The sequence below is a fragment of the Zingiber officinale genome, chromosome 9B (assembly GCF_018446385.1).
Source record: "Zingiber officinale cultivar Zhangliang chromosome 9B, Zo_v1.1, whole genome shotgun sequence".
Lineage (NCBI taxonomy): Eukaryota > Viridiplantae > Streptophyta > Magnoliopsida > Zingiberales > Zingiberaceae > Zingiber > Zingiber officinale.
Window position 1 is genome coordinate 105265889 of NC_056003.1, and position 27934 is coordinate 105293822.

The following is a 27934-nucleotide window of genomic DNA, read 5'->3' on the forward strand; positions in this document are numbered from 1 at the left end:
GTCTTCGCAGACTTCGCTCTGGTCGGGATCTTGTGAGCTCGTAGTCAAACGAATTGACCAGAACGCTAAATAAGGTGAGTCAACGTGTTTAAATTTTTTTACATATTTATCGAATTGATTTAATTTTTTTTTATTGAAAATGTTAATTATATTTAAACTTTTTAATACGAGCCTATTTAAATTTTAATTTTTTTTTATCGAACTCAACTAATAATAAATATTATTATTCTATTAAATATTTATTTAATATATAAAATTGAGTAAAAATTAAAACATCATTCCAAATTATACAAATCGTCATAAGGGATGTTTCATTTTAAAAATAAAATTAAAAGGACTTTCTATCAAATTTTTAAATAAAAAAATACTCTTTCTTTCAATGTTATTGTGAGAATTACTCAATAGCTACCGGAACATTTAACTACTCATAAATTATTACAACACATAAAAGTTGACTATTTCATTTTAATCTAAATTATTATAGATAAAATAATATTATATCAAAATATTATTTATCATCTTATTAAAATTATTAAACTTTATCAAAATCTTAATTGAAATAATTGTCAAATAGTTATAGGAGGTATTTAGATAGTTGTTATAAAAATATCTTAAAATTTTAAACTCTAAATTATAAATTCCCGTTATAGTAATTAGTTTCTATATCATATGCACCTAATGAGTAATTGCTATAATATGAAAAAATAGATTTTCAATTTAATCAAAATTACTATATATAAAATGTTATTATATCAAAATATTTTTTACAAATTTGAATAAAATTTCTTGAACTTCATTAAAATAATTTTAAATCTATCAAAATCACTTTAAACAGTTGTAGCTATTTAGGTAACTGCTATATAGTTGTAATTAAATTTTAAATTTTAAATATTATTTATTAATTTAGTCAAAATTATTTAAACATCATTAAAATAACTTTAAAATAAATTGTTAATACAATACTAAAAAATATTGTGTTAGATGTTATGTTATAGTAGCCTCGATATTATAAAAAAAAATTATTGATACGAACGACGCAATATCCTATAATTATCTTCCTAATAAAGGAAATTAATTCGCAATACACCTAACATAGATGAAAATCATATAGTCCTTAGCCTGAGGGCAAAAGTAATGATATTTTTAGATTAAATCTATGACGGAGTCGAGTTAATTTAATGGTTTTTTATTAATGAATGCTCATGTCTTTTCATTTTTTTCTTATAAAATTTATATATTTTTTCATTAAATCTCATAAAAATTCCAATTATTTACACAATACTCCCTATTTTCTTTAGGCTGAAGCGAAAATATAAGAACGATCAATTGTAGCAAAATTTTTGCCCTTATGGGCGAATAAAAGAATGATAACTTGAAAATTGAATATGAATGATCAAAATTCATTGAAAATGTGGTTTGACACGACCCAATCTGATCGCCCCATCTTCGCCCTAATCCGGGTGTTTATGTCGGGGTTTTAGCATCTCCTCCGCCGGCGCTCCCGCCGTTCATGCGCAATCTTCCCTCACCAAGACAACTCCCACAAGGCCTGGAAGCCTCCTCCCATGGATGCCTCCGCCGCGGTATGGCTCAAAGGTACCAACTTTTTCTGCAGACTCTCTTCCTCCAGGTCAGTTCCTTCCGCATCGGCTCCGTTGAAGAAGAATCAGCTGACAGAAGGCGGAAGCTCTTCCGTTCTTTTCCGAAAATTCCCATCTTGGGCCTGCCCGTGCATTGCTAGGAACAGCAGTGGTGGAATTCTGAAAATTTCAGCACGACTACAACGGCCGTTGAGGCAGCGGCGCAACACGCTGAGGGATAAGCTTCTTCCTTCTCCTGTAGAGCAGGTGCGTAGAGTTCCTGACTCTCTGGATTCAGTTACTGATTTGGAGCCGTCCGAGGATGGCAAACATCAAGCGGAGGGATTTTGCACACAGATGGATGCTGAGGGCAAGAATGAAGTGAGCAAAGAACTATGCTTCGAGGGTGGGAGTTTGCCAGAAACTAAATCTGCTTTGCAGGATAAATTGGAGAATTGGGTTGACCAGTACAAGGTGGATTCAGAGTTTTGGGGAGTAGGGGCCGGTCATATATTCACGATTTATCTAGATTCGGATAAGAAGGTTGTTAATGTCTTTGTGAATGAGGATGAAATCATTAAAAGAAGCAGAGTCCATGCATGGTCTCTTGAAGAGAAGGATGAGTTGGAGGAGTCTACTGTTACAAATTCTAAGATTTTTCGTGCAAATCTTATTGCTAGAATGATAGAGAGTGGAGAGTATGCACTTCCCAAAAATAGTTCAGTGGTTAAGTTTATTCCACATGAAAAGAAATCATCTTTTTCTGAAGGTCTTCGTTCAGTCTCTCTTCAGGTTCAGCCAATTTTGAAGATGTTTCCTAATAGGGCTTTCACATTGTTATGTGGTTTCTGCGTTCTGTGGGCCACAATGAAGTTGTTTGTGCAGAATGAGCAAGTAGAATTGTCTAGGGAAGAGGCGGAAATGCTGAGGAGAAAGATAAAGCTTCGGATGGAGAGGGAGGATATGGAGAAGGGGAGCATCAAAGTTCTTGATGATACACCTGAGTTGCCTGTGTTCAATAGGCCACAGTTGGATCAGAATGAACTAATGAAGAGCATTATCGAAGCAAAAACATCATCAGAGAAATCATTCATGATAAATTCATCTAGTGACTTATATGTCCAAACTCCTGATTTTAATGAGAAAGTAAAAGAAATTAGAGAAATGGCAAGGAGGATAAGAGAACAAGAGCAGCAGGATATTTCTGAACCTGAAACTTCTAAGAAAATTGAAGTTGATTCTGTGTCACCAAATGATTATAAATCACGTCTTGTTAATAAGAAGAATGCTGTTTTAGAAATTGAATCTAATGGCGAAGCTTCAAATGTTGATATAACTTACATGAAGAATCCACATATGCATCAAGATACTGGCTTTGAGTTTCATGTGGATAGAAAGACCAAGGGCTTGTCTGGAAATAATAGTCCTGAACGTTTAAGCAGTACTAGCTATCAAGAATCATCAAGTTCACTACAAGATAATGATAACAGAATTAACAATGACGATGACCGCCAGAAGGAAGCAATAAGATATTCAAGCGGAGCTCGATCAAATAATGTTGACACCAAAAACATAGAGAATGCCTTGCATAGTTCTGCTGCTGAAGAGAGAATAAACAGTAGTAACTCAACTGAAGTTTGCACTAGAAGTGGATCTGAAAATAAGCCAAGAATCATAACATCAGTTAAGGAAGCTAGGGAATTCCTTGCCAAAAGAGATGTTGTGCTATATGATATGTTACAGTCTGACAAAGAAGTGCAAGATGGGGGGCAATCAGCCGGAGTTAGTTCATTGAATCACTTGTATAAGGATAAAGGTATGAATAACGAAAGTCCTGGAACCATTGAAGACCTTAATTTGGTTGAAACATCAGAAAATTTCCATGTTGATTCATGCAAGGATCTCTATGATGATGGCTCTATTGCTGCTCCTATTCTTAAAAGACCTACTGTAGATAATTTTTCCATAAATAAAGGAAATGTGAATGATGCTATGAAAAGTAAGGTAACTATGGATATGGAGAATTACAAAATGAGAGGGGGAATTTTTGATGGTTTGTCTGATGATACTGATCAACTGTTTGTCACAGACAGCAGTGTTAGTGGATCTTTTGAACCTTTTGATTCTAAGACTGGTGTCAAATTGAATTCGAGAGAGATGTTTATTGAGGCTGTAAACAGTGTTGATTTGCAAACTGATTCAAGCACTCCAGAAATAAGGGATCTGAGTGAGGAACAAAAAGTTGTGGAGGATCAGAGGGATGGATGCACTTTGAATGACAAATTAAAATTAGAATACCCTGCAACCAGTACTTATGAGGTGAAGACATTGAGTACGAATCCTCTTAAAGATGATAAACTAGGTCAACCCCAAGAACTAGTTGGTCTGAAGGACATGAACAAGTTTACTAAAGAGACACAGCGGCTTCAGTTTGAATTTAACGAGTCAGAAATTCCAGTTGATAAATCTGCTCTAGTTACAGAAAGTAAGGTGGTGGGAACATCCAAGTTGGATCAAGATGAAAGTTCTACTCTATCAGGTTTTGACCCTTCTTTGCAGTCCATTACAGAAACACTGGATACTAATCTTAAATTTGGTGATATGTTAGGAGAATTAGAACCACCACAGTCTGCTACCAATGCTTTTGATGTTTCAAATAAAGGTCAGAACACCAGTAGTCCAAGAAATTCAAGTACTAATTCTGGTGAGATTGGCTTCGCTGATGAAGGAAAACAACTAAATGCTGGAAGGAGTTGGATTGAAGAGAACTTTCAGGAATTGGAGCCAGTGATTGCTAAAATAAGGACTGGCTTCAAGGAAAATTACATGGTAGCGAAAGAGAATATGCAACAGCAACCAAATTTGAGTGCCCAAATGAGTGAACTGAGGTTGACAGACATTGACAATGAACTTGAATGGATGAATGATGAAAGGTTGCAGCGAATTGTATTTCAGGTTCGAGACAATGAACTGGCAGGTAAGGATCCTTTTGATTCTATGGATGCTGAAGATAAGATTCTCTTCTTCAAGGGATTAGAAAGCAAAGTTGAAAAGGTGAACGGAGAGCTTTTACGTGCCCATGAATGGGTACACTCCAGAATTGAAAACCTTGATTATGGAGCAGGTGTTTATATCCATTTCTTGTAATTCCATGTCATGTAATCTAAACTTTATTAAGTTCAGATAAATATTGTGGATTTATTGTATTTCTATTTTTTTGTTTCTTTAAATCAGATGGTATCAGCTTGCATGATCCACTGGAAAAAATAATTCCCCGCTGGAAAGCCCCTCCAGTTGACAGAAATCCTGAATTTCTTAGATATCAAAAACCAATCTTTACTAAGGAGGATGCCGCAGAAATCAAACTTCAAAAAACAGAAAATTTGCCTAATTCTGAGGGCGTTTCCAGTTCTTCAGTCGATGGCATCAGAAGGTTGTCACTAGATGCATCTTCCATGAAATCTAAATCAGTAATTGAGAGCAGTGATGGTAATATAAGGCCAGGAAAAAAGAATGGAAAAGAACATTGGCAACATACCAAGAAATGGTCACAAGGTTTCCTTGAAGTTTATAATGCAGAGAAAGATCCGGAGATTAAAGCCATTATGAGAGAGATGGGAAAGGATTTGGACAGATGGATCACTGAGAAAGATACTCAAGATATGGCTGACTTGATGAAAAAGATGCCCACAAGAAGGCGTAGGTACATTGAAAAGAAATTGGAGAAGGTTAAACGGGAAGTTGAAATGTTCGGTGTACCAGCAGTTGTCAGCAAATACAGAGAATATGCTGAAGAAAAAGAAGAAGATTACTTATGGTGGTTAGATCTTCCATGTGTTCTGGTAAATGATTATTTGACCTTGTTAGTTTCATAGAATTCATAAGCTATTCGTCTAGTCATTTTGATTTTACTGTCATTGCCAGCTGCTTACTATTTATTTCTGATTCAAATTACTGTCTACAGTGCCTTGAACTATATACTATTGAAGAAGGTGTTCCAAAAGTGGGATTTTATTCACTCGAAATGGCAGAGGATCTTGAACTGAACCCGAAGCAATATCATGTGATTGCTTTTGAGGATGCGGGAGACTCTAAGAACTTCTGCTATATTTTACAGGCACACATGGATATGCTTGGAAGTGGTAAAGCTTTTGTTGTTGCTCGGCCTCCAAAGGTAGCAAAATTTCTAGTATCTGTATTTAACCATGTTTTTTGTAATTTCCCTTATTTTGTAGTTGATTTTATAAAATTGTTCTGACATTCTTTTTCTTATGAGCACACTATATATGGTGTTTTGTGCAAAAATATTATTAAAGTTGAATGACTAATCATGAACCAATTATTTATATTCTTAATACTCCTCCAAGTGTAGGTGGGTGATACAGGATAATCACACAACTTTATTTCAAGCAATTGAATCTTGAGTGTCACCATGAACCCGTTGCGCCACCTTCATAATAATGGGCTCGCCTCCTTTAAATCTGCTATGTTGCAAGTCCATGGTCCATCCTGACGTCAACCCAACTACTTCCTATCTCTAGGTGATGGTATGGCCTGAGCATGCAGCAACATCTCATAGTGTGAAGACAAATTCCAAAGCTTATAATTAGACCTTTGGAATAACAAATGGGGTCTTCACCTGCTGTCATAAATAGTGGTAGTAGATAGTGATGCCCCATTATAACCCTCCTCAGCCATCCTAATCTCCCTATATAAGACCTACTCCAGTGCCTTAATCAAGGTCTACCTATGTTATACGAGACCTTAACAGATTAGTGCACTAGGTAGGGGAACACAGTGGATGTGGAATTTTGGAGAGAAGGACCACATCGATCAGTGAACTCGGAGTGGTTATTTCATGTCGAGCCATTAACCTCAAAGGAACAGTAGACAAGGCAACTTTGGATCTGCATGAATTCACAACTCTGATTGATGAACAACATGGTGGAAAGAGGCTCAAGGCATGGCCAGCTATAGGTTAGAAGAGGAGTTCGAGGTACCCTGTAGGGTATGACCCACTCCGCTTTGGAGGGATGAGACAAACATCTTCCTGACCTGCCACTCTGAACCCAGTAGAGTGGAGGCATTGGCTGCAGTGAACTTACTCATATGGGATCTAGGAGAAGCCTATCTTGAAGAAATCCAAGTATTTGGTATGTACACATATGATGGGAGCTTTGACTTGACCGAACATGTGGGTGCATACAAGGATGCTCATGTATGGGATGACCAACACAAGTAATGTGCTTGGTCTTCCCTACTATGTTATGAGAAAGAACACATAAGTGGTTCAGTTGCACCTACTCATGGGCCTGATTGTCAAATTCGACAAGCTGACCTGCAGCTTTGAAGTGTACTTTATATAGTTGGTGGAAAGAACACAATGCTAAGAGCCTCATGGCGTCCATGCAAGGTAGTGGCTAGTCCCTTACCAGGTTTGTGAATAGATTTTGTAGAAGCTACTTGACAGGTGGACAACTTAAATTTTAAAGTGCCAATGGGATTCTTGAAGTTTTCCATCCAATCGTCCCAGTTCATTTGTGAAGAGATTTATAGTCTCGTGGTGCCTTGTGGAAGAAGCAAGGACAAGATAAACAGTGCACGGCTCAAGTGTCACACCACTGTGTTTTGAGCAATGGAAGCTCAATGCATATCCCACCATGACCCTGTTCCGTTGCCTTTGTAATAGTGGCCTGCCTTCTTCAAACCCACCACGTCATCAATTTGTGACCCAACCTGACATAGTTGAACTGTGTCTGTCTCATGGTTAATGTCATGGCTCAGACACATGGCAACATCTGATAATGTGAACGCAAATTTCAAGCGCAATACATAAGGCCTTGGGATCAAGAAACGAGATCTTTGCCTGCCAACCTTGAATAATGGCAGTAGAGAGAGATACCGTATTGCAATCCTTCTTGGCCAAACCTCTTTCCTGATCTTCTCTAGCATGACAATCCTACAGAAGAGCTGGTGTGTAAATTGGAAGATCTATCTAGCTGTTATGAGAGACCTTAATACTGAGTTTACTTTACTTTGATAGGTAAGATTTGAACATTGGACTTTGATGTTGATACATGTGAAACTTTATTTATCAATTATGTATCTCAATAGCTCAAACTACTATAAAGGGTCTAATTAAATATTTCTTTTCTCAATACCTATAAAGAGAATTGTCTACCTCTTGGTGCTGGCATGAATGAACCAAAATTGGAGTCTCATGAACTGTATGCATAGACCCTAATTTTTTTTTTTTTCAGAAAATAAGCTTCGGCTGCTGCTGTTTGTGATGGGAAACCAGTGCAGTTCCTATAGGCAACCTCAAATTGAGATGCACTACTTTCTATTTTTTGCTTATGAGAACCTGGAAGATGATGCACAGTTCTCGACTTTCTAATCCCCAAAAATGACATCTCATTCTTGGATAGGTTCTATGTTCTTAAATTTTATATGCTTTCTTGTATTTAGACTCATATGCATGGAAAATTGTCTGTCAAGAAATCATAGGTTACTGAGAACCCAGTGCAACATCCTATGTTGAATGTGTTGATCATGTTTGGGTGATTGTTCGAAATGTTTAAGACTGCAAGTTGCTAGTTTCGAATATTTTGTACCAAATATAACTGAAAGATGGAGTCGAACCTTTCCATCTGCCTGACTTGCTCCTGTCTTGTGGGCATTAGAATTGTTCCATTAGTGCTTGTTAGCACCAAAGCACTTTTAGTACATCACTAATAGCAAACTTACATAAATCATCTTCTCCCTGCTACTCCTGTCTGGAGACCATTGGACTGAGTTCCTCACTATGAAAATTTTAAATCAATTTTAAGAGCCTTGTTCAAATGATCTGATCAGCTTAAGAGGTCTTGTTGTTGTGATATAAATTGATAGCCAAATTTACAGTGCGTTTTCTTCCCAGTGATTCTTCTGTAACCATGCTTAGAAGTATTGTTGTCACTTATGAAACTGATAAATTCATTGCAGGATGCTTTTAGAGAAGCCAAAGCCAATGGATTTAGTGTGACCGTTATTAGAAATGGGCAGATCAAGCTCAACGTGGACCAGACACTGGAAGAAGTAGAGGAAGAAATAACAGAGATTGGAAGCAAGTTTTATCATGATAAGATCATGCATGAGCGATCAGTTGATGTAAACACATTAATGAAGGGGGTTGCTGCTGCTGAAAAATCCACCAAGAAAGGAAGTATAAACACATTAACGAAGGGTATTGCTGCTGCTGAAAAATCCACCAAGAGGTATTCCCCTGCCCAATTTATGCTTACTCTTAGCTTGAATATCGTTACCGCTATACAATACCGCCTTGCATTGCAATGGAGTTTTGGCAGAGATTGTGAACTTTTTTTTTCTCAAGTTGGTTTCTTTCTTCTGCTAGCAGACGGTCAACAAAAACACGCAAGAAGACTAGAAAACATGCAAATCCAGCCGAGTCATCATGATTGGTAGAATGCGCAAGCGTGTGCAGAATGCTCTTGTTCTTAAATCCCGACTGAAAGTGCATCCATAGATACACTTATGTTGAATGTAAGCATTTTTATTTCCCATTCCTTCACTTTCTTGCCCTTTTCGATCCATCCATTGAGTAAACGTTAGCGTCTAGGTTTGTTCAATTTCCATTGTTTTTACCACCCTGCATGCTACTTAGTTGAAATTTACCAGTTTGCTCTTAAGAGAGAAAACTACTCTAAATAGATATTAAATTTCATTAACAATTGAATTTGCTGAAACAAGGATGAGCTCTCTTTTATACAGTTTGTTCTTCGTTTTAGTCATCTTTTTCACAGTTTCTTTGTTATCCTTTTCTCTTATTGTGCCTTTAGATTCGTAAGAAATGGTTGTATCTTTATCTTCACTTTTGATTGAGGAATCGAGTTTCTTTTACTTATCTTTGGAGCATCGATGTTATTGACTCCCTTATTGGTCACTCATGATCGTTTGAGTAATTGAGCATTGATTTATCGACTTATCTATTTTGTACTCCATGAGCCGGGGACTCTCTGCAGCCTCACCACTCTGTTTCGGAAATGTAGTTTTCAGTAAAAGTTCGAATGCCGTATCATAAGTGAGATTAAGTTTTTCGCATAGCATGGCTTAACAAAGCGGGCGAGGAGCTCATTAATCATTATTATGAGGCGAATCAGACCTATGGAATGCAATAATCTACTTATAGGGCATGCAAGATTGTTCCATTTTAACATAACGTCCACAACATGAAGCAATAATTTCATCTTAGTTGCCTTGGAACAATGATGTAGCGGGAGGTGCCTTTTTAATTTCATCTAAGGATGGAGCCTTAATTTCGATGAATTAATGAATGATTTTTTCTTAATAGGTGGTTGATCTAAGAACACTGGGTTAATAGGTCATTTGTTGCAAATGCTTTTTGATTTATTTTTATAGCCTATGGAAAATTTTCGTAGGATCGTGCCAGTTACTCTTAAAATTAATCGGCATAAGTTAGATATTTAGAATCAATTAAAAAATAATAATAATTTCATCTTAGTTGCCCCAAGGGTAATGGTGCAATGATAGGATGTTTTTTCAATTTTTTAGATATTTAAGGATCGAGTCTCAACTTGTGAATTAACGGAAGATTTTTTTTTTAATGAGTGGTTAATCTAAGAACGTTGTGTCGATGGGTTATCCGCTGTGAGCGTTTCTCGATTTATTCTGATGACTAGTAGGAAATTTTCGTGAGACTGAACTGACCGCTTTCAAGATTAGTCGATGTTATTATTATTATTATTATTATTATTAATTGGCACCAATTATCTAGGTTAAGCCAAATAATTTTGGAGGTGATTAGTTCTAAATAATAATAACTTGTACCAATTAATAATAATAATAATAATTTCATCTTAATTTTGAAAAATAACATTTACAATTCTAAATTGAAGCTTCTAATGGATCAAAACTATTACTCGAATCATCTGAGTGAACGATTTTTTGGATTTTTTTAAAACTAAATATCATCTTCGTTTACTAAAAAAAGTTATGCTCCATAATTTTATGGTAGTTGTTATTGTGGTAACTATGATCCTAACTATTTCAATTATTAAAGTAAATTAAAAAAATGATCCAATTTAATTAAAACCATTTCAACTTATTAAAATTACTTTGATTAAAATGAGTAATTATGATCATAATTACTTTGTAGCAATTATAATCATAATGAAATTGATCCTGTCCGAGAGTCGACGCGATGGATACTGAGGACATGGTGCTCCTGTTGACCGTTGGTGGACTTCTCGTCAGTGAAACCTGCAACCACAGCAACGTCAGTGTTGAGCCGGGGAGGGATTCCCTGGCGATGACCCTCCGACGTTCAAGTCAACCACCGGCGCTGTAGAAGAAACGGGGAAGCAAAATAACAGGGTAACTGTAGCTATAATAGATATTATGCATATCTCCGTCGAAACTTAGGGGTCTTTATATAGGACTCCCGAGAAGTGCATGCACGCTTCTCGAGGTGTGCATGCTACTCAAAGCATACCCTGAAGAGACGTGTCAGAAAAGCGTCCCTGACACCATACCTTAATGACCCGAGCATATCTCTGACAAGACAGCGGAGGCTTCCGTTGTACGATCTTCTGCCTGACCGTGCCGCCAAGCATGTCGTCTGTCAACGACACAGGTTCCCAGAAGGATATCCTTTGATCCTCCTTTTGCCTATTACAGGCTGAGCGGAAGAGCTGCTCAGCCAGCTATCGGCCGTCCTGGCGATCTTGTCCTCGGGTCGAGCGGAATGGTTGCTCGGCCAACATCCCACTGGCCGGGCTCCGCTGCTATGCAGAACGGAGAAGCTCTGTCTGAATGTAGTCTGCTCGGTCGTCACTGTTTTGCCGATGTGAGTCCGAGCGGGTTGGTCGCTCGACACATGCCTTGTCTGTTTGAGCGCCGGAAGCTCGGTACATGACCGAGTTGTGCTAACATCTGCTTCATGTAGGCTTGGCGATTCTTCCTCCCAGTCGAGAAAGGGGGTTGCCCGATCGGACGATAATACCGGGGTGTTGACCAACTTGACTTTGACCTCCACCATGTCATTGACCACCCTACTGACCTGACCCCTCCTCATCACCGGATCACATGCCTCCCCCTCAAGTCTAGTCGAAGAGGCTGCAAGTCCGACTGACTGGATGAGCTAGTCTGGAGATCGGTTGGCAGATCGACCGTGGTACTGGTTGGACCCCGACCGGTCTGCCCGAGGGTGTCGGGTAGCCCTGAGATTGTTCATTGAGGTCGATCGGTACTTCGCACACTCGCACTTGGAGCAATTTGCAGTTTCTGTCCTTGGCTGAGAGCGGTCAACGCTGACATCATCCGATTCCCTTCGGAATTCGTGTGAATCATCTCCATTAAAGCCGAGCACGCACCCACGTTTGTTAATGACGTTCATTAAATGCTGCCCTGTAGGCGTGTGCCACGTGTCATTATCGTCGTCACCGCACGCTCGAAGCGACAGACATTGATGTGACGTTTGGCGGTTTGAATTCAACGACTGGATCTATGCTTCGACTTTTGTGACCTAGATCGGACGGCCCTGGTCGGCCGAGCTCAAGCTTTATAAAGTTGCGGCGGTGGCTTCATCTTCTTACTTTGCCTCCTCCGCAATAGCTGTCGGCGTTCCTCTGCGTGACCAGTGCTCCGGCGACCGCTTGCTCTCCCCAACATCGGCTACTCTTCTGTAAGCTCCTTCGAATCCTCTCTACTTCCTATCTTCGATTTGTTGCGACCCTCGTAGCTGTCTGTATTTCTCCCGTGCTCACGGTGTTTGCTGTTTGTATGTCTCTCCGTCGAACTCTTTGTTTTCTTATTTTCCGGCAATGCTCAGTTCTTCACAGTCGTCGGACCCCTCGCCTGGGTTATGGTATTCTACCATGGAGACCAGGTTCGATGCTGAAATTCTTAGAAACGCCTTTGGAATCCCTTATGATCATGAGATGAGGTCATTTTGGCTTCTTCGTCAGATCGGCAAATTACCCGCCGAACGACAACATCTGCTTGTTCCGAGACCAGTTTGCGGCCGATCTTTGATTTCCTATCCACCCCTTTGTCATCAAAGTTTGTAATTATTTCCGTGTTCCTCTTCTGCAACTCGTCCCAAATTCTTTTCGTTTGCTGTGCGGCGTTGTTGTCCTGTTCTGGTTGCACGGCATCCCTTTGACCCTTCAAGTCTTTCATTATTTCTACTACCCCAAGCAATCCGAGCTGGGGACCTGTCTCTTTCAGTCTCAGGTCGGTATAATATATTTTGATAAGTTGCCCACTTCAAATAACATTGGAAGGAGTATTTCTTCTTCATGCGACTTCTCAAACGGCCAAGCTTCCGAACCCAATGCCAGGTCAGACTACCACCTTAGCCTGACCTAAAGAAGTACAAGAGCCGACCGGATTACCTTCACACCGCGAACCTGCTGGCTGGTCAGAAATATGATATCCACAAGCTGCTGCTAGAGGGCGTTATGTATATCTTCAGGCTGAGTCCGATTCGCACGAGGCTCCCGAGCGGCTTAGGTATGAAATTTCTTGGCTCCTTTCTTTAGAGTCTAACTGATTTGCTTTTTTTTCCTTTTGCAGGCAAAATCATGATGCGAGCGTGTGCGACCGACCGATGAAGCTGAAGGATGCTGAGATAGAGGCGACCACTGCCAAGGAAATGGCGAGCCTTGGCTTGACGCCAATCGGTTCCCACGAAGGCACGCATGTCGAGAGCGGGGAGACCCCCACTGCCGTTCAGACAGCCAGCATCGAAGAAGTTGCTGAGCCGCTCCCAACTCTAGAGGCACAACCCATCGCTCGGACCGAAGGTACCGGGTCTTCAGATGATGGGTTGCCACTCGTTAGGCGCAAGAGGCGCCGTACGGAAAACACCTCTTGATCCGCCACCTCGGTCGTGGGTACCGCCGAGCGGGTCGGCACTTCTTCCCCTGTGGCTGCCCCAACAGTGGAAGCCACTTCGTCCGATCGGACACCATCTCTAGCCGAGCCACCGTCAGAGGCCATTGTTGCTCCCCCGGTCTCATTTTTGCCGCCGCCCCAAACCCTACGAAGACCACTGGTGTCCAGGATTGATCCGGCGTCTACTGCCGCTCCTCCGGGTCTAGCGGTCTCCTCCTCTTCTGACCCGAGCGCCCGACGATCGGTGACAGCGACTCTCAACCTTCCGACGGAGGACTACCTTGAGCAGTGCGCCCGTCCGACCATCCCTGAACACAAGATTCTGATCCGCGGGCCAGTCCTCGGTATTTGGGAGGAGGCGAGGGCTCGAGCGACCACGATGTCTCCCGGGCAGCTCGGCAACAGCCATCTGCAGATGTCCACGGGAGTACGTTTTTCAATAATCAATTTATGCCTTACCTCCGATCGGGGCTAATTTATTATTATTTTTTTGTGCTAGCAGTACTGGGTGGAGAGCGTGGCCATGTATCAGTGCCTTGCTTTTGTAGAGGACGAGCTCAAGAAGCTCAAGATCTCTGGCGGAGCGTCCTCGTCCCAAGGGTCATCGGTCGCCGAGCTAAAGGCCGATCTGGAGAAGGCCCAACAACTCCTTATGGTTGAGCAGCAGAAGTTTGCCGATCAGACTATCAGGCTGGGCTAGATCGAGACACAATTGAAGACCTACGATAAAAAGCTCGAGCTGGCCGCCACAAGGAAACAGCGAGCCATCGTCGACCTGGAACTAAAGAACCAGGAGGCTTGGCGGCTCGCCCAAAAGCTTAAAGAAGCTAAGGACTATCTGATCGCTGAGCGCGTCTGTCGAGTAGCTGGAGAGGAGTCTTTGAATAAGAAGCTCAAGGATGCCGAAGATGCCCTAGAGGCCTCCCGTTTTGCCCTGACGGTCTATTAACAAGACGAACCGAGCCGATTTGTAGTGATGAAACAGGAGTACCTCTGCTCGGACCAATTCACCGACAAGGTCGTCCATCGGATCGTCCGAGCCTTTGAATTGGCTGTTGACAGGACGATCGGTCAGCTTAAGGCGAACGGTCACCTCCCCGAGGCCTTGACTGGCAGCGTCATCAATCGGAGCCAGCTCAATGACTCGATGCCTGATGACGTCTTCGATTATCTTGAGTGAGGCGAAGAGTTTGTAAGAAAATGTTTGAAGTATGTCTACACGCCAACCGCTCGACTGTTCCACTTCTTCTTAATGAAAGATCTTATTTTCTGCAAATTTTCCTTGCTCATATGCTCACTTTTAATCCCCCAATCAACATAACTACCAGTCTGTCTTGCTCTCTTCGCTATTAGCGAGTTTTTGACTGCATCATCCCGAGCGGACAGTATATTCGAGCTTAGGTCGTAGTTCGACCGCTGATAAAATCAGTAGGGTTGTACCTCTCGGGTTTAAGGTCGCCGCTCGACCATTTATAAGGACTTGCGCTTGATTGTTGTCATTCGACGATTTGATGAAGTCGTGGGTTTAGGGTCGTGGCTCGACTGTTGGTGAAGACTGTGGTTTAAGGTCGCCGCTCGACCGTTGGTGAAGACTGAGGTTTAAGGTCGCCGCTCGATCGTTGGTGAAGACCAGGGTTTAAGGTTGCCGCTCGATCGTTGGTGAAGACTGGGGTTTAACGTCGCCGCTCGACGATTTGACATAAACTGGGGTTTAAGGTCACTGCTCGACCGTTGGTGAAGATCGGGGTTTAAGGTCACCGCTCGACCGTTGGTAAAGACTCGAGTTTAACGTCGCCGCTCGACGATTTAACGAAGACTAGGGTTTAAGGTCGCTGCTCGACCGTTGGTGAAGACCGGGGTTTAAGGTCGCTGCTCGACCGTTGGTGAAGATCAGGGTTTAAGGTCGCCACTCGACCGTTGGTGAAGATTGGGGTTTAACGTCGCCGCTCAACGATTTGATGATGATTCCACGTTTAACGTTGTCGCTCGACGATTTGATGATGATCCCTCATTTAACGTCGCCGCTCGACGATTTTTGCCGCTCGCGCTTGTATTAGCACGTCGAGCTCCTCTTGAGTGAACGTCGCGGTGTAAAGTCGTCCAGCTTCTTCTATTTTCTTGGCTCGGATGCAGATGCGTTCCCACAGACGGCGTCAAATTTGATCCTGTCCGAGAGTCGAGGCGATGGATGCTGGGGACGTGGTGCTCCTGTTGACCGTTGGTGGACTTCTCGTCAGTGAAACTTGCAACCACAGCCACGTCAGTGCCGAGCCGGGGAGGGGTTCCCCTGCGATGGTCCTCCGACGCTCATGTTAACCACCGGCGATGTAGAAGAAACGAGGAAGCAAAATGGCAGGGTAACTGTAGCTACATTAGAGATTATGCATACCTCTGTCGAAACTTAAGAGTCTTTATATAGGACTCTCGGGGAGCGTGTGCATGCTTCTCGAGGCGCGCATGCTCCTCAAAGCATACCTTGAAGAGACGTGTCAGAAAACTGTCCTTCACACTATACGTTAACGATCCGAGCATATCTCTGACAAGATAGCGGAATCTTCCGTCGTACGATCTTCTGCCTGACCGTGCCGCCAAGCATGCCGTCTGTCAGTGACACAGGTTCCAGAAGGATATCCTCTGATCCTCCTTTTGTCTGTTACCGGCCGAGCGGAAGAGCCGCTCGACCAGCTATTGGTCGTCCGGACGATCTTGTCCTCGGCTCGAGCGGAATGGCCGCTCGGCCAACATCCCACCGTCTGGACTCCGCTGCTATGCAGAATGGAGAAGCTATGTCTGAATGTAGTCTGCTCGGTCGTCACTGTTTTGCCGATGTGAGTCCGAGCGGGCTGGCCGCTCGGCACATACCTTGTCTGTTTGAGCGTCGGAAGCTGGGTACATGACCGAGCTGTGCTAACATCTGCTTCATGTAGGCTCGGCGATTCTTCCTCCCAGTCGGGAAAGGGGGTTACCCGATCGGACGATAATACCGGGGCATTGACCAACTTGACTTTGACCTCCACCATATCATTGACTACCCTGCTGACCGGGCCCTCCTCATCACCGGATCAGAAATTATAACAAATAAAGCATTATAATTATAATTTCTTTAATCACTTTGATTAAAATTACTCAAATTTAATTAAAATCGCGCATAGTCAAAATCATTTTAACATTATCACAACTATGACCGTAATTGTTAACTTAAGTTTTAAAAAATTTAACTTAGTTGTTAAATAGTTTTTTTTTTTTTTTTTTTTTTTTTTTTTGGAGCAAAAGGCAAAGTTATCACCTTAGCAATCCCTCTAAGACATTCCACTCTGAAATATTAAAAAGCTTTATACTTGTGCTCTATCTGTTATAATTTTGATTAAATTAAAATAATTTCGCTTAATGTTAAAGCATCTATATCTCATAGTTACTAGGATGTTATAATAAAAGATATAATAAGATGTTCAGAGATTTATAATTTTAAAAAAAAAAAAAAATTATCTCATTCTTATATCTAAGTCAAAAGTTGTGACATTCAAAAGTTTACTATATAGTTATATCAGCTACGGATTCATAGTAGTTGTAGTAGCTATGCAACTGTAGTTATTATAACATAAAAAAGATGATAGTTGTAGCAGTTACAAAACAACGTGAAAAATAATTATAGTTATAATAATTACGAAAATGTTGTTGCTATAAGCAATGCATGTGTCGGAAGAGAGATATGATATATGCATACTGCATTAGTGGGATCATAGTTTGCAAAATCGCGATCCGGATCGTAGGATCGTACGATCCTACGATCCTAAGACCCAAAATCGATCCAGGATCGTGCAGAATCGAGTTTTGCAGCAGGATCGCAGCAGGATCGGTAGGATCGGTAGGATCGGAACAGGATCGGTAGGATCGTAACAGGATCGGAGCAGAATCGGAGCAGGATCGGTGGAAGCTTTGAGAGGTCATAACTCTTGACTCGGATTGAACCACGGGGCCTATAATATATCAAATCAAAGCTCGTTCAGAGATCTTTAATAAATTTCAAAGTTTATCCTTAACCACCCTATTTCAAACCTAAAAAATATTATTTAAATCCTTTTCGGATGCCTAGAAGATTTTATTTTTTATTATTATATTTTTTCATCTTGTTAGGGTTTTAAATTATTTAAACATATATTTAATTATTTTTGAGTTAGTTTTTTATCAATAATATTCTGTCATTTTCCCCCCAAAATGATGAATTTTTGGATGTCTATTGTCTAGTATTGTGTGACATCAACCAATCTTTAGAAGATTATTTTCGACGTTCATATTTGAATCAAAGGATCCAATAACTTTTGTTATGTACGTTAGGTGCTTTATTGGCCTTTAAATTGGATCATCTTATAAACCAAGAAAATATTTTTGACGTTGAATGTATTATTATTATTGTGTTAATAGAAATTTTATATTCTTTCATTTTATGATATGAAAATATAAATATTATTACTATGTGAGAAAAGTAGTTAAATTACTAGTTAATTTAAATTTGTACATGTAGTAATGTAATCTAAGGTGTTGAGTGTAAATGATTGCATATATATGCAAAATTAGTTATCTATTTATATGTAAATGAGTTTTTTAAGTATTTTTCTAATTATTAATCATGTATGATAAGATTTTAAGGGTTTTTGGTAGGATCGTACGATTCTACGATCCGATCCTGACCGATCCGATCCTGACCTTAAATCGATTCTACGTAGGATCGCGATTCTACAAACTATGAGTGGGATAGATGTGTAATTTTATAAATTCTGATGAGGCACTACTAAGGTAAAAAATTATCAAAAACAAATGACGGAGAACTGCTATAATGAAATCGTGCCCTCGTCGCACAAGAATCGTCGGGTATGATATCATATATATATATATATAAAAGTCCAAGGATTTCCATACTGATGTAACTCCTTATTTTATGCACCAACTGATTGCCTTAAATTCTAGTAACCCTAACCATCTAGATCTACATACAGATGATGGCAATGCTGCCGGCAGCAGCCGAAACCATGGCAGAGCTCGGGAGGAACACTAACACTCACACAAGATGGATGCCTGTCTGCGACCAAGTTTGCATTGTTTTTAACAGTCTTATGATTGTGCTTTACGACATTCAGATGCTGTTTGGGTCCTAAACTTCCATGATCCTTACAACACTAATGGGAAAATTTGCATCTTACAGGCACAGCAACTGATACTAGTACACGAGGGCACTTAAGATTAAAATGATGGCAAACTTGGAAATTTCATAAGCATATGGTGGAAGAAAGAATTTTTTCTAAGAGCAAGAACAAGTACTGAGAAAGAGAAAGAAATTGTTAGAAATTATACTGACATTCGCAATGCAGAACAAAGTCCTCACTTGTTTTTCTTCGAATGTATCGAGGTGCAAAGCTCTTTTACCCTGCTTCAACCTGAACTAAGGTGGTAGATGGAACAGTATAAACAATGAAGTAAAATGGTCGACTCAACTGATATTACATACACAAGAAGAAATCAAGTTAGTAAGCATAATTTACTGGTACAATGTATCAACCGATTACAAATTGTTGACATGGTGTTCGTGAAAGTGACATGGTGTCTAAAATCTTTCATACCGAGACACTGAGCAATCACAATCTCGTGGTACCACTATATCATTTTGAAATCTCATCTTCTTCGTGGCCTTACAAGGAGAGAGTGGAGAATGCTGCCCCTTAGACATTCTAGTTGAAGTTGCAGGCTCATTTTAACTTTAATAAGGATGGAGTCTCTTCCCGAATAATTAAATCATAATACCATGGGAAGCATATCCTTGATATAAAAAGTTAGCTGCTGACTGGCTATGTGAGATTTATTTAGTCAGAATTTCCTTAATCTTAATGCAAACCTGATACATACACAATTGGTCGATCTTCCCTCACATGAGGATACATTTCTGTGTACATGCTGCTGTGTCTTCCTTGACCAAAGAAGGCAATGCCTATGCATAAGGTTATCAATGCTTGCTGTTAGAAGCACCATAAGAAAGCTATTCAACAGCATAGCGGAATAGTTTCACGCGATGAGAATAACAGAACCGTAATCTGTACAAGCTACAATACCTTTGGCTACTTTGACACTGATACCAGAAATAGCTTCCAAGGTAGAATACTAACCAGCTGCTAGAGCAAAGCAATTGCTGAATGTCCCTTTGACCAAACTATATTTCCTTCCTCTTCAATATAAAGCAGTTCGAGCAAGTAGACAGCACCATAGCCGTCCAGAAAACAAGAATTCAAGAAAAAGACCAAAGGCAATAGCAATTCAATGCAATGGGTTTTTCCATATTTACAGATTTGCATGTGCATGCTAAACAGTCTGCTCTGAAGAGAGAGGTGAAGCCGTATTCTTGAACCCAGCATCCTCTTTCATTTCATTATAGCCTTCCTCATCGGTACCATCCTCATCATCCATGATATTCTGATCAACATCCATGACTTCCCGCCCATTCTGATTCTTGTGTACAGCATCCCCTTTTGTATACATGACACAATGATCAGCAGATTTGATCTGGGCATCACAGTTTCCAATTTCAGTTACCAGATCATCAAATCCTTCACTACAAGTTGAATCAGATCCAGTGGACCATGAGAGAGCATTCTCATTGTCATGTTCAAGATAGACCGCCTTTTTTTCTCGTTCAATCCATTCAGCAATGAGAGTTCTGGCACAATTATTGCTGAAATAGCTCATCCTTGAATCTCCTTCAATTATATTACTGCTTTTTGGTGTTGCTCGAGGCTTCACAAAATAACGACCATATGCACGTCGACAACCAACCTGCATGCGCTTTTTACATTTCCCGTTGTCTGCTTCCTCAAAAACTACTACAGTAGAGTTTTGATATTCTCTTCTTCCCTTCTGAAGGTCACTAGTATCATCTCCACTTTGACCATGATCCTCTTGTCTTAACTTGGTAAGTCCAACATCAGCAACACTTGAATCCCTTTCTTTCTTAGAATCAATCATTGTATGAGTTTTTGTACAATCATGCTGCAGGTTATCATTGCTACCAGTAGATACCGATAATTGTATCTGCAATTACAGATAACATTTAAGAAGAGAAATATTTTTAAAAAAGGCAGGATAATCTAAGGTAAACATCACAGTTATCATATAAAATGAAGTTAGAGTAGAATCTATTAGAGAAGAAAGGGTAAGAGTCAGAGGGATGCCAAAAAAAACATTGGTTGTCGGGAGTAAAAGATAATTTAACTAATTTAAATATTCCTAACATACACATTGAATTCAATGAAGGGATAAGATTCACTAGTCGACTAAAATGGAGGGGCCAACATAACTTGATGATGACGAAGTGATGATGACAACAATGATAAGTATCCATATGAAAATTTGACGTTCTAGCTAAGTTGCATCTCTTAATTGACCCAAATAGTATTTATTTATTAAACATATCCTATTTATCTCTCTTAGCTTAACTTTGTTTATGGGAATACAACATCAAAATTATCAATAAATGAAAGTTAACCCCAAAAAGGGTAAACCATATTCATGGCCCAAGATACCTTCTCCCTTGTGCACTCATTGGGATGGCAGGTAATCATTTTGTCAGATGATAGAAGCTGATTGTCCACTTGCATAGAATGATGATTCCTGGACTGAAGATCAAAAGCAGTACTTGTTGCATACAGTAGATTTGGGGCTTTTGGCTTGCCACTTAAATCTGAAGAAATGCTCATTCTCTTGTCTCTTGGACATTGATTGGTACCATTTACTTGCTGACCTTGACAAGGAGATGCTGAAGATGCATATCCATATTCAGTGAAATTCTGTCCTCCAGAAGATGGTTGTGGCACCTCACAAAATGAATCATTTACTGAAGATAAAAGGCAAGCCTTCTTCACCCTTCCATTACTATTTATCCAGCTCGGTTGTATTGGAAAAAACTGATATTCCTGGAGATCCCTGGGAGAACCATCAAGGTTAAGTGCATCAACATCTTGACTGACCAGTGTTGCACCATCAGACAAGTTTGTCCCTAGACAACAATCAGAAGTGGGCAAGGAAGTGTGCGGCTGTAGAAGGAAAAAGATAAACGTTTTGCAATTAAATTTCTTGTCTAACAAGCCAAACTAAAAGTAACGCTTTCAGCCAACCAGGAGTAGTAGCTAATATCTGATTGAAAATTCTATTTCATATCAATCAACAACAAATTCAAGATAAAATTTATTTAAGTATAGATGATGATATAATAGGAGATATAGCTCAATGGCATGAAAAGATTCATATAACTGACTCCACCTAGTGGGATAAGGTTGATTGTTGTTGTTGTTGTTGTATATCAATCAACAAATTCAAGGCACTAAATAAACATTCAAGTTGCAAATAGGTAATCTATTAAACCAAGAGAGAGATGAAGACCTTGACTGATTTCATAGTTTGTCTTTCAGATACTTTTCCATCACAAGACTGCTGTGGCACCCTATGCTGTGCTGCATTTTCCAATTGATGAAATCAGAAACTTAAAGCAACAAGAATGGAAATGATTTGTAGAAGCAATAGGTAAAGGTTATGGCTACTAAAAGAGTTAAAAGGACTAGAAATTTAGAAATGGATATTTCAGTAAGTACTGGCATATCCATAACATATAATATAGTGTGGCTCCATATTCTACATATATAAAGTTAAGAAGGTTTATTTGGGTTTAAATGTGCATATAACACCTTGTTTGTGTTAACTTCAAACTTGGAAACAAAGGATAACAAACCAGAGTCCAAGTTAATTACAGAGAATCCATGAAAGGAATTAAACTTCAAGTTCAGAAATTGTTCAAAAGCCATCATAGTCAAATTTACCACAGACATGGGATGTGGATTGCATTTTTTTTATAACCAGCCTAAGTCAGAGATATGGTTCTAATAATGCAATCAAGCCAGCAATGCGAAACATAAGTATTAATATGTACTTTGTAGGCATTTAAAACTCAATAAGCAAACTGAACACGAAAGGAGTGCATGCACTCCTGTAAATTCTCCATGTGCCAACATTTTCTATACAAGAACTTTTTCACTTATTTACAATACACCGAAAAGAATATATTAAATAGGATATTAGAGCCAGTGTCATGTCTTTCCAACCAATAATTCAAATTTTGCCATTGCTGGAAATAATAAGCTTTGTCTACACCTGTAATATTCATAAACAAACACAAATAACAAACATGAACCATTATTATGAAAAGAATTGGCAAGATCAATATGGGATTTGTAGTTGTCTTTGTCCTAGCTACTTTGCATGGGTAAAATAACCGTCAACAACAAAAAGGATCATGAATAATCTTGATACCTAATGGAGCTTCAAAAGCACCAGGTGGTAAAGGCTTAAACTCAACACCAAGAATTGGTCCATCGCTTCTCACAGGCTGCCCTAGCTTTTTCTCAACGTGTAGAACGATCATTTGCAGCTCTCGTGGCAAATGTGTGCCAAAATCGACTGACATCACCACTGGACCTGCGGCCATCAACGGTTGCATCATCTCAGATTTCCTACAAGTTGAGGATTCAGTTCCAGCCATGGAGTCAGCAAATGACATTGAGTTGTAACTCAAGCTGGGACTGCAAAAACCATCCGTATTCATGCATCTCTCTTCACCCTCAAATCTGGATCTGTACCTCCGAGGGCCATGTCTGTCCATGTATCTGCGATTGCCGAACCAATATTGGACTTGCTTGTAGTCCAACCCAGTCAACTTGGCCAAGTCTTCCTTGGCGGCAGCAGATGGATTCGACGCCGCTAAACAGATCAAAAAGAGTACGAATCAGAAAAAACAGAAAAGTCGACTGAAGTGGAAGACAAACTTCTTCTTCTTCTTCTTCAACCAATTGAAAAAGAGAAGAAGGGGGGAAAAGAAAAAAAATCAGATTTTGTGGCTGAAAAAAGAATGACAAGCAAGAGAGCCACTCACCTGCATACGCGTTCTCAAGGATCTGGACCTGAGACGGATTCTTCCGTTGTTTCTTAATCTCCGAAGACAGCAGCCCCTCCTCATCTTGCATCTTTTCACCATCCACCTCCATCTCGAGCAACAGCTCCCGATTTCACAACGAAGCTTCAAAGGGCGCACAAGCAGAGCGAAAGCCGCGACCTTTCCTTCTGCAAAAGGCGCGCGCTGACATGATGCGCAGCAGCAACAGCAGCAGCAGCAGCAGCGAGGGGGGCTCGGGCGGAGATCACCTTGTCGGCAGAGGGCACGCGCAGCACCATTATCAGCGGATCAGCGGAGACGATGATCGCGAGGAAAGCGGGCAATTAATGCGGCGGAGATCGGAGGGGGGCAAAAAAGGAAGGATTTTGCAGAGGATTGCGGAGAGGGGGGCGGCGACCGACTCCTCCGCTGACTCGCTGCGCCAGGAGAGAGAGATTTGGGGGCATTAAATGGGGAAAAAGGGGGGTTTTGGATGGAGAAGAAAACCTCAGATCTCCAAAATTTATAGTCTGACTTGAGGAGGAAGAGAATGGGGAATCGGGAAGTGCGTGGTGCGCTTGGCGTTCGGGTTTAGGTTTTGGCTTCTTTGTAGATAGCGACTTGTTGGGTTTCTCACACTACATCTAATTGACAAATTAATTTCGGTACGAAAAATAATAATAATAAAATAAAATTAAATTAAATTAACATGAGTTGTAAATGCTATAATTATTTGTTTTTGGCAGAATTCAAAAATGAGTTTTTTATGATGATCTTCTTTAATTCTTTTTATAAAAATATTTATGTGGTAACAATTATAAATATTATTGATAAAATTATATCATAGTAATTATAAAATCATAACTATTATAATATTATAACAATTATAATTTTATAATTGTTACAATATATTAAGTAGTTGTAATCTTATAGCGATTAAAATGTGAATCATAGTAAAAGCAATATAGATACATCAAAACAAAATCATATGATACTTCTAAGGATCTAGTTGTCATCATCCATAATTCTACATTGGATAGAAACAGAAAACAACGATAGACGAACAATCTAACCTAAATTCATCGCATTAACTATTGATTTTATTATTCGTCAGAGTTCCTGTAAGCATGGAATGATCTTCTATAGGAGTGGGTGGCAATCCAGTCTTTCTCAATGGAGAAAAGTAGAAGCTCTCTTGAATCCAAGAGTTAAAGAAGATGCTCTAATCAATGAGCTTTTTTACTTATATATCAAGTTCATTCTATAGGGACCATCCACATAAAATTTATACATCATTAACAACTCATTAATGTTAATAAACCGGGTTAACGGATCTACACATTGAATCTACATCCAATATCTTAAACATCCTTCATGTATAAAACATTAGATCACTTAATTGATATTTAGTCCCTTAATAACAATTAGTTATGTGTGTTAATCAAATGTAAGTCCATCTTATCGAGATTAAGCTCACCCATGTAGACTTAATTAGATGTAGTTTATCTATGTGGACTTAATCTTTCAATCTCCCACTTAGGTTATACTTGATCCCTTATAAACTACACAACCCATTAGTTGAGCTCAACATGCCAAAGCTTTATAGATTAAGTTTTCATTTAAATAATCTGTTCCATTAAATCAATTAATACAGAAGTAAAGAAGTCAAAGTTACTATAACTGTAACAAAATCCAACAACAATCACAATATTAATATCGTTAAAAACATAGATCAAATGTGAACATGTACTATACTAATGACACAAAATGTAATCTATACGTGCTCATTTTCAATAAGTCCTTCTTATGATCCAAACTAAGTCTAAATCATATTTACTAAAATCTTATACTTAACTGTAATAGTAAATCATAATTCAACATTATAACTCAAAATTGAGTCACATAATATTTACAAAATATATGCAAAACTACAATAGCAAATCATGATGTCCTCATGTTCAGATAGTCAAAACCATATATACATGTAAAACTTTAGTACATACACTAAGTTAAAAAATATATGTGTTCATTAATATAGAGCATCACACAGATACAGATTCATACAAAATTGCTATTCATCAAAAGGAAGAACTCTCGTACTCAGCACATGTTGATGAAATACCTTGGGTGACAAGTCCTTGATGAGCGTATCCACTAATATGGAATCTGTCCTTAGATATTCTATCATAATTTGATCATTTTAAACTCTTTCTTTAACCACAAGAAATTTTATATCGATGTGTCTAGATTTCGACGAACTATGATTATTCTTATAATACAATTATGTAACTTTATTATCACAGTTGATCCTTAATGATTTATCAATACCCCCAATGATATATAACTCTGTGATAAGGTTCTGTATATATATCCCATGGTTGAAAGTTTCATAGTACCTATTAACTCTATCTCTATAGTGGAAGTGACTATTAACATATATTTAGCTCTTTTCCATGATATAGTCCCTCCGGTCATTATAAAGACATAACTTGAGATAGAATTCCAACTATCTAAGCATTCAACAAAATTGAAGATTGAATATCTAATCATCTCTAGATCACTTAATCTCCGATATGTAAGTATGCAATGTAGGTGCAGCGGAGGCCGACAAGAGGGGGGTGAATTGCTGAAAACAAAAATAAACTATGCCCTCCTTGTGCTTTCAACTCAATTAGTGCAATAGTAAATAAAGCAGTAAACAGAAAAGAAACAAGAATTTAACCTGGTTACAACCAAGGAGGTTGTTAATCCAGGGCAATGAGAAGCGCACTAAAAAGAATCTCCTTTACTGAAGGTGGAGAAGCCTTTTACACTTTGGAAGCTTAGAACTATTGCTAGGAATGGCTACACAATTGATTGCTTGAGTTATTTTTTATTTCTTAGTTCCAGGAACCTTTATATAGGTCCTGGAAATCCTATCCCAAGGGTCCAAGGCGCCTTTAACAAGGTTTAAGGCGCCTCTAGCTCGGTCAGCGGATAAAACTTTATCCGCTGTGCAAACGGACTGTTTGACCAGGCTTAAGGCGCCTTCATCAGCCTTGAAGGCGCCTTCAAGGCAGCTTGAAGGCTCCTTGAGCTGTTTATCCGGCACAGCTTCTTTTCCAACCCTTTTGCGTTGGCTTCCTATGCTCCATTCTTTTGGGTGATTACGGCCAACCGGAATAGGGCTCACCCGAACCCAATTCCCGGCCTTCTCCTCGAGCAGCCTTCCGTCCTGGCTTAACGTCCCTCGAACGCCGCGCACGCTCTTCACGCCCACCGGAGTACTCTTCCGCAGCTCTCTCGTCCTTCGGACGCACCGAGCCTGTCGGCTCCTTTCCCGTGCCGTCCTTCTCGCTAGCTGCGTCTTCCGCTCGACTTCCTGCACTCCTAAGCTCCTGCACACTCAGACACAGGGATCAAACACAGCAGGACCTAACCAACTTGGTTGATCACATCAAAACACCCACGGGGACCAACATACAATCCTTGATTCTTTGCAAATACCGCATAACCCTCATTACAGCTTTTCAATGCTCTAGTCCAGAGTTACTCAAATATCTGCTCAACATCTCCACAATGTATGCAAGATCTAGATGCCTACATACTTGAGCATACATCAAACTCCTCGTAGGACCAAGTGAGTCAGCTAGAGGGAGGTGAATAGCCTTGAAAAAAAGTTAGAATAATCTCTTTCTTTTGAATAAAACAAGGACACAATATTAATTAAACACAAAAATATAAACAAATAAGTAAGTGCATAAAAGAATTTTACTTGGTTATTGTAGGTTCGGTGAGGCCGCCTAGAGGGGGTGGATAGCCTGAAAAGAAAGTTAGAAATCTCTTACTTTTCGAACTTAGCAAAGACACAATATTAGTAAAAATAGACAACTAACATAAAAACAACTTAAAGAAAGAATAAAAAGACAAATAAGTTTACTTGGTTACAACTGGGATGATTATTAATCCAAAGCAATGAAAAAGATCTAATAATAAAAACTCCTTCGATGAAAGTTGAGTAGCCTCTTACACATTTTGACAAGGTTAAAAATGATTAGGAAAATAAGTACAGTTGTTGTTGAATAATTCCTTGTTCTAAGCGACTTTTTATACCCTCCTGGGATAAGGTTACCATTGGCTAATGTGGCTCGGAGGCGCCTCTAAAAGAATCTAGGGCGCCTCCAGTGTGGATAAAGTTTTATCCTAAGTGTAATGGCCGCCAATGTCTTTACCACATTGGAAGGTGCCTTTATGCGAACTAAAGGCACCTTTGAGCCTTTGCTTAAAGCGCCTTCGATGATGCTCGAGGTGCCTCAGCGCTTGGTGGTCGAGGCGCCTTTGCTTGATCCTAAGGTGCCTTCGCGTCTTTCCTGGACAGCTCCAACAACAGGGCTTCTGAGGTGCTTCCATACAAGTGAGGCGCCTTGGTATTTAAGATCAACCTGTTAGAGTGTATACTAAAAGACTAGCTTTTGGTATAAATATTTATTATGAA

At 39.7% G+C, this 27934-nt stretch overlaps 2 protein-coding genes across 6 annotated transcripts; one reads left to right on the top strand and one right to left on the bottom strand.

Moving 5' to 3' along the window:
- Positions 1 to 1400: 1400 nt before the first annotated feature.
- On the top strand, positions 1401 to 18785 carry LOC122022437. 5 transcript variants are annotated; one of them, XR_006122975.1, is made up of 6 exons: positions 1401 to 4704; positions 4815 to 5422; positions 5545 to 5754; positions 8565 to 8836; positions 8974 to 9122; positions 18491 to 18785. XR_006122975.1 is itself a non-coding variant. In XM_042580441.1 (6 exons), the coding sequence occupies exons 1-6, from the start codon at positions 1566 to 1568 to the stop codon at positions 9035 to 9037; spliced, it is 4224 nt and encodes a 1407-aa protein (XP_042436375.1). In that variant the 5' UTR covers positions 1401 to 1565; the 3' UTR covers positions 9038 to 9328. The 5 variants fall into 5 exon arrangements, 4 of the variants coding, with proteins under 4 accessions (XP_042436375.1, XP_042436376.1, XP_042436373.1 ...); XM_042580441.1 differs by lacking the exon at positions 18491 to 18785 and having other exon boundaries at positions 1401 to 4119; positions 4189 to 4704; positions 8974 to 9328; XM_042580442.1 differs by lacking the exon at positions 18491 to 18785 and having other exon boundaries at positions 1401 to 1847; positions 1938 to 4704; positions 8974 to 9328.
- A 191-nt stretch (positions 18786 to 18976) lies between these two features.
- LOC122022438 lies at positions 18977 to 24047 on the bottom strand. Its single transcript, XM_042580443.1, has 5 exons — positions 23461 to 24047; positions 22842 to 23288; positions 21918 to 21988; positions 21062 to 21571; positions 18977 to 20570 (listed from the first exon to the last, which is right to left on the bottom strand). Exons 1-5 carry the CDS (start codon positions 23570 to 23572, stop codon positions 19845 to 19847), a joined length of 1866 nt encoding a protein of 621 aa, XP_042436377.1. The 5' UTR covers positions 23573 to 24047; the 3' UTR covers positions 18977 to 19844.
- Between the last annotated feature and the right edge of the window lie 3887 nt (positions 24048 to 27934).